Source organism: Pinus tabuliformis, chromosome 3_2 (assembly GCF_031772625.1).
Source record: "Pinus tabuliformis cultivar Carrire ecotype Pingquan chromosome 3_2, CPIR1, whole genome shotgun sequence".
Taxonomy (NCBI): Eukaryota; Viridiplantae; Streptophyta; class Pinopsida; order Pinales; family Pinaceae; genus Pinus; species Pinus tabuliformis.
The window spans coordinates 188,683,279-188,691,332 of NC_142302.1; the positions used below are offsets into that span (position 1 = coordinate 188,683,279).

The window sequence follows — 8,054 nt, forward strand, 5'->3', positions numbered from 1 at the left end:
AGAGATACAGCTATTCTAGTTTCTTCCTTTATGAAATGTGAAAGAGGGGAGATCGATAGACTTACCGTTGTCTTCCGTTTGTCCCTCGATCTAGATCCTCTTCTCTTTGGATGTTCACAGCTACTTGCCTCCTCGCTTGCTCAAGAGAACAGCTACTTGATTCCCACGAGATCACAAGAGAACAGCTACCTGTGACAAGAGAACAGCTACTTGCGACAAGAGAAGAACACAACACAAAGGCATATATTCATATTCATAAATGATTCAGGATTAGAAATAAATCAAATACACTAATGCAATCATACAAATACACCAGTATATAGGAGCAAACCAAGATAGCTTTATTGATTGATAACAAGGTTTAGGAAGAGATACAACCCAGAGGGCTCCAATACAGCATCTCCTTCCCAGCAGAATGGAATTCCTTCTTCAGCTCCCTTCAAAGCATTAAGCACCCAATGTTTCTAGTCTCAAACCAACAGCAATTCTTTGCAATAACAAAATTCCAGCCTCTCTGATCTCATGGAGGAGAGATCTATATATAGGGATTTTGGAGAGAGGATGAGTCAGCTTGAGGCTGGTATGAAACTGACTAGTGTCCTCTCCCTCTCTCAGTTCTTGAGTCCACTTGGAGGTTCTTGCTTCCACTTGGAGATTTGGAACCTCTTACTCATCACCAGTCGAATTCCCTGATACAAGTGTCATTTTGGAAGCTTCCTGAGCATTGACACATTGAGAAATGAGCCTGCCACTTGTCCAGTTACGCTCAGCGCAGGTAGCCTTTGTTGCAGTTGACATTCAACGCAAGTAGACAGTGGAGCAGTTGACATTCAGCACAGATGCTCAATGGAGCAGTTGAAATGATCCAGAATTGGCTTGTTTTTTAGTGTTTTCAGGTGGAGAACTTTTGTGAATTGCTGTGGTTTGCTGGCCTTGTTTCTCTAGGGGTAGGAACAACATGTTTAGGGACTTTGGATCCCTTGATTATGGACATTTCATGCTCAATGCTGTAAGGCACAAAAATGTCTATAACACAATGACATGACCCAATATCCAAATTCCAATTATGGAAGTGGGGTATACAACTAGAAACATATTGCAATCTCCTAGGAGAACTACATCACCCAAATACTAGACAACATTTGTTGATGACCTTGTCATGGGCTAGAACTAGCTTTTTCTTAAACCTACCTCCCAGAAGCATGCATGCCAAGTTGTACATGCAAGTGGAAAGCTCCAGTCACATGGACATGCCTTCTTTTGTGTAGTTGTAGCCGAAATCTTTTAGTTTAGAGGGTGCGGTTAGAAACTCAAATCCAGATTTTCAAGATAGTCTTCAAGCCAACTATCCAAATATGACCAGAACCTTCAAGAATATTTCCAATAAGGTCTATGTGTCTATATACTTAATTCTAGGCTCTACTTCTCCTCCAAAATTGGAAAATACATGATAACCATTTAAAAAAACATATTGTAAACATAATACATGTAGGCCATGAATGCACTTTCTGCTCATTGTTTCCTTAGTTCATCAAATGATCATCAAGAAGACATATTTCCCTCTCATACTAGCTATAGAAAACACATATTATCCCATGCATTCATATAATCATACAATATGTTATCAAATCATGAACAAAATCCATAATAAGAGCACATCATATACCAAGAGTATATGATGTCTGTAACCAACATTTAATCAGAATGAATCCATGACAAACCCGTGATAAAATCAATACAGTAACCAATACATGTGCTCATAGATATCAATAAGAAATAACACATAATAATATATGCATAATCCAACCAAGCCAGGGACTTCCACGTACCACTCGACTGTAGATTGAGTTGAACCAAATATCTCTTTCAGCCAATCACCCTCGTTCCATATTCCAAGCATGAATGTGGGATCGCATGGGATAAACCAAAACAAAACTAACCAGGGTTTCCAGAGGTTAAACCACCTCAACCGTCAACCGCAATGATTTCACCTAAACTGGTCCAAAAATCACTGCAACCAAACAATCTTGGATGACTCTGACTTCTTTACCATAACTAGAGGAATTTGTTTATCTCCACCCATCAGTTAAGATTTTCAGGAGAAATCCCATCTCCACGCTCAACCTTAGGAATTTTCCTGAGACCGCCTCTTCGGGATCTGAAATCTACCAGCCATCCAAAGCTTAAACCAAAATAGAGAACCCTCTATAGCATGGCTATCCAGGAAATGGAAATTTCAAGGTTGTAAACCATTGTCAATCCAGGCAAATCCCATGCCAATGACAACAACTTAAAACCATAAACCAATGCATGCACAATGCATCAAATCCCCACATGTTAAATCACACAAGCACACTATTACCGGAAAATCCATATTTAATTTTTACCCTTACTTGTTGTTGTCCAAACTTTTTCTTGTGCTCCTTTGATTTCCTTTACTTGTCCTTTTCTTGCTTCCTTTCTTGTGTCCAAGTGCTCTTTCTCTCCTCATGGAGTTTGATTTTTGAAATTGATCAAAACCTGAGCAGAAGTTGACAATTGTTTTTCAGCTTCCTTTTTATCATTGATGTTTGATGTCTCTTCCTTTCCCTTTCCTTTTTTCTTTAATTTTTCTTTATTTTCTCTCTAATTTCCCTTGCACACATATTTGTGTCTCTTTATTTTCCTTTTCTCATATTTTTCTTCATTTCTTATATTAAATTTCCATTTATTGCCTTTTTCCTTTGCCAATGCCTTTACCAATTTCCATAGCCCTTAATTAACCACAAGTGACACCCAATGTGATGTTTTGCCCCTCGATTCAACTTGGAATACATGTCCCATGACCTTGGTTGATTTTTTCCTTTTTACATGGAAATACAACCCGAGGTTGTTACAATTGACCAACAAATGGATGTTTATGCACCACTCAACAATTAATTTCAATTTTTGAATCATTGACCTCTTTGCTTGGTTCACCAAATGATTTGATCCCACAATGAAATTGATGGTAAGAAAGAGGACAATAATTTCCTCAAAAGCCCTTTGCTTCCCCTATGTATCCTTACACAAAATGGCTACATTTATCCGCATAAGAAGAAAAATTATATTCTTTATAAGATCGTATCTATACTAGTAAAGGTTTCCCCTACCTCTCTAAAATTCATTAACTGAGAGCTAACCTTGGTCGTTGCATTTGTTGGACGTTTTGCTAATTTGGTCATTCATGAAATCTGAACACATACCCTTTATAAGAACAATGAAATCTCTCAAATTGTTCATAATTTCGCAAAAATTCTTGCAACTCATCAAATTGATTTCGTTGTGCAGAACACCCATATTTCATATTTTTAAAATTATTCTTCAATTGAGTACACAAAATTATATTGGTTTCTATTTGGGAACTATTATCCCACGGATAAAATGATTTCTACATAGAATTGATTCCAATTTTCCCAATGAAGCATCTGATGAGTAAAAAACCCATTTGTTGTTTACTCATATCTCAACTTTTCGTTTTCGTAATAATTTGTTTAAATGCTTTATTTTGGGTAAGTTCAAAAAAGGTAATTCACTTTCTCAAATGAGTATAAAAGGTGATAAGCTAGACTTCTGAGTGGAGGATAGAAACAATTGGAGAATTGATAAGATGTTGGGCTAGATAGTTTGACATAGGTGGAAATATCAATTTGGTATTTATTGGATTTAGAAAATAAGGAATTTAGTCTTAGATATTAAATAATTGAATTTGTATTGTTATATTATTAGGTAGGTTAGAATTTTTCATGATCTCATTTTATTATAATGGTATTTTTGTCTCGTTCGTTCATATATATATATATATATATATATCATCAAATCATGTCTTGTACATTGTATTCATTGTAAAAGAAGGTTTCTCTCTCAAAGAGGATTATAATTATTGATTTCTTATCATTTTTAAGGTGAAAGATTCATAACACTTTGATTAGCTACAATCACTCACCTTTAGGAACAATTAGTTTTTCTAGCCCATAGAGTAACCCATTTTAGAGATGACAGTCAATTTTGCTATCTCCATTTTCTACATGACTCTAGGTCTGCAATTGTTGAAACACCTCCTTGAATTCCTCATCCTATGTATATGCCTCTATAGATGCATCATGGGTAAAAGGCTCCATGTGCATCAAAGTTCCCAAAGCTATGATTTTTCATGTGGATGTCCTTCAAAGCATGATCTGTAAATTGCCATGGATATTCAACTAGACAATTAATGACAAAGGATCTCATAAATCATTTTACTGAAATACAAAAAATAGGGGTTAATTTTCCTTAGACTTTCTAGATTATTTAAATCACTGCTTCAACTTATGCACAAGATATATAAAATGCAAAAAATATATAGCAACTAGAAAAATCACTCACAAAACCACAATAACACAAGATACGACCTAGGAAACACTTTCAGGATAAATCCCAACTAGAAGGTGAGGTTGCTTTGTTGTCTTTTTCTGTAATGCCCCACTTAAATCTTATCCTACAAATTTTGTTAATATTTACATTATCTGAAAATATTGAGAAATATTGGTCTAATATAAATTTATGATTTCCATTATTCAAATTCCCCACTTACCTTCTCAAATTGAATATTATGTAGGATATGGTCTCCTTCCATTATTTCAAAATATATGTATTCATTTCACATTCCCCAATGTACCCTCACATTTACTTGGGAGAAGACATAGTCCTCTCCATCTTATCATCAATATATATTTATTCATTTCACATTCCCCAATGTACCCTCACATTTACTAAGGAGAAGACATGGTCCTCTCCATGTAAGTACATTTCACATTCCCCAATGTACCCTCACATTTACTTGAGAGAAGACATAGTCCTCTCCATCTTATCATCAATATATATTTATTCATTTCACATTCCCCAATGTACCCTCACATTTACTAAGGAGAAGACATGGTCCCCTCCATGTAATTACACTTCACATTCCCAAATGTACTTTTCAGATTTACTTGGGAGAAGACATGATCCTTTCCCATTAAATTCTCAATTTTATATTCATATCACAATTCCAAATGTACTCCTAGCTTACTTGGGAGAAGAGAAGTCAACTAAGGATGGATGAGAATTTAATGACATTAATGAGAGGTGGTTGAGGAAAGAGGGTATAAAAAGGGAAGGGGGAAGGAAGAAAAGAGGGGGTTTTGGAGTCTTGCTTAGGATTGTGGGGGGTTGGTTGTGATTGTTTGGCCTTGTTATGGTTTTGGGAGACCTTGGAAACCTATGGAGGTTTCTTGGGTTTGAGAGGAGGAAAGTATCATTATCTAGTTTTGCACATTCTTCTTGAGGACACACTATATCTGGTTGGACTTGGGCACGGAGGGCTAGGGAACCTGTGGAGGTTTCCTGGGCTAGGAATTTATTTCCTAGTTGGCTGGGAGGTAAATCCAATTGGGTCGGTGAGAAGGAGCGTTCAGCAGGAGATATAAGACAAAGGTATCATCATCAACCGCCGGAACAGGTATTTTCCATGGACCACTCTTGTTAAGTTGATATCAATGGAATGCTCACCTTAAATTATGTTACTTATGATAAAGTGATAAGATGTTGAATGTTTAAATCTATGTGAGAAGGTCAGCAAGTTCTTTTTTTTTACTTTTAGAACAGTAGGAAAATAGATCTGTTAGTGTATTATAGATTGAGACTCTAATAATAGGAATCAGGCCCCTACACATGGTATCAGAGCCAAGTTCAAAATCTGGACCCAAAGCCCACTAAAACCCAAATGCCGCTAGAAGGAGGACTTGAACCTCCGACCTTATAGTTGTTAAGCCGTTGTGGTTAACAACCCTTTACCCATGAGAGCATCTAAATTTTGGTGCGCTGCAACCCAATTTCCAAGATGTCGATTTAATGAAATGAAGGGATATATAGTGTTTCTGAACTTGTTTATGTAATGAAAATAATGGCTATATAATGCTGTCTGAGCTCGTTTCATGCAAGGAAGAAAATCTAGCTGGTTTTAAGTTATCAATAAGATCTAAGCTATCCTCGGTGTTACTATTGATTTGTGATGCTGCCAAATAATTGTGCTCTCTCAGAAGGCAAATTATTGTAACTATGTATTACCTGGTTATAAATGTGACAGTATGTGAGAAACATTATTAGGCAGCGAGTTTTAATGGGATTCTACATTTTGAATCATACAATACATATTTCTTTGGTTCTCCCATTTCATCTGCTGATACGTTGCCATATGCTCCTCAGTTGAGTGGATCCCTTCCATTATGGTCGTTGTTACAGTCTATAGAAAGTGAATTTGAATGGTATCATAGCTCGCAAATGGGTTCTCGGTCTGCCAGCAGCTTAAAAGACTTGTGTCATTTTCATTGATTCTCTCATTTCATCTGTTGATACGTTGCCATATGCTCCTCAGTTGAGTGGATCCCTTCCATTATGGTCATTGTTACAGTCTATAGAAAGTAAATTTGAATGGTATCATAGGTCGCAATTGGGTTCTCGGTCTGTCGGCAGCTTAAAAGACTTGTGTCATTGCAATTACATGAGGCTACGAATTCAAACAAAATACAAGACTAAAAAAAAATAATACAGAACATAACGCTGATGACTTCCCAATCCCAATTGCAATATCTACCCAGCACCAATGGGAGCGCGATGCCTATTTGTGTTGTCGTTTTTAAGACCATACAACAGAATCAAATTAGGCTTACAAATAAATTAAGTTCCCTTCAATCTTCTATATCCAGCACACTCAGATCATCTACTCGTGTCACACATCCATCATTGAATCCCATCATTCTTAATTGATCATGAACTGGAAGAAATGACATGCTCTTTCATGTCAGAATGTTCGATTCTGATCACTGTAGAGAGTATTCTCAAGTCTTCAGCACAGGCTCTCTTCATAACCTTAGCGGTAGGGGTTCATCTCATGCCCTATTTTCCAAGTATTTCCGATATTTTTTCTTTCGTTTACATCATTTCCTAGCGTAGATAAGTCAAATTCCCCAATGCCCTGCGAGTCAGTCCTCCATGAAGTAGACTGGGAGGAGAACAAGAGTTTTGATGATAATAATAGTTCATCATTCAATGGAACCAGAACATGGCACTGGAATTCTCTGCCCTTCAGAGTCCTCCCCGCGCCTTCAAATACAGAGAACGATGTAATTTGGCTTCTGGCGAGCTGCCGAGCAATCAATTCATGCGGTGGGATCCTCTCGTCCTCCTTATCCTCTTCTTCCCCATCATCTTCATCAATACCAAATTCATCGTCAATTGGCGTAATCCTCCTCTGACTTTCCCTTCTTTGAACTCTCAACCAGTCAGGTATATTCACAGGGGCGGATTGATGCCTGATGCGTGAAACATTATTGACGCTATCTTCATTCGCAAGGCTCCGAGGAATCATGCGCGAGGCTGTGGGAAGCCACCGAGAAGTAGAGGCGATTTCTCTGACCTTCTTGATCTCTTGGGATTTGAACCTCAGATCTTTGGTATTGGGCTCAGAGGGAACAACAGCCCAGATTTCCTCCTCCTCGAATTCCTCCATGGGATTCTCCATTTGGGTACTGATAGAAGATGAAAAACTGTAAAAACTAGCCCTACCCATATAAGAATTGTTGCGCTCCATGGTTGCTCGATACAGAATTTGAGTTAAAATCTCATAACAGCACATTTACCTATAATGTGGATAATGTGTCGCGAAGCTCAAAATACAGTACAGTTAAAAGGTCCCTTCTGTCACTATATGGATATCTGGTTTCAGTCCATTAAAACATATCTTACCTCTTCTGGATAATGTCCCAACAAGTGAACTTTTGACCTTGTTTGGATGGGGAGTGTGCCTGCCAAATCAGTTTGTGCCAATTCAGCGACATTGGATTACCAAAGTAAATTACTAATTGTCTAAACATTCCTTCTGGTCCAGAGATAATCAATTCCTTCTGATTCTTGAAAGAAGGCTTACCCTCTTCACTAGAATAATGTTACCTGCCCTTCACTTTGTTAAACCATTCAATTTTGTTTTATTGATCTCCTCTTAATCAAATCATCGATCA

General features: G+C 37.3%; 1 protein-coding gene across 1 annotated transcript; it reads right to left on the reverse strand.

The window, feature by feature from the left end:
* Positions 1-6,907: 6,907 nt before the first annotated feature.
* Positions 6,908-7,627, reverse strand: LOC149180407 (uncharacterized). The gene has a single exon (XM_089413871.1). It carries the CDS (start codon positions 7,625-7,627, stop codon positions 6,908-6,910), a length of 720 nt encoding a protein of 239 aa, XP_089269997.1.
* Between the last annotated feature and the right edge of the window lie 427 nt (positions 7,628-8,054).

Excerpts from the sequence above, each read along its gene's own strand:
- LOC149180407 (XM_089413871.1), bottom strand. The coding sequence starts at position 7,627 with ATGGAGCGCAACAATTCTTATATGGGTAGGGCTAGTTTTTACAGTTTT.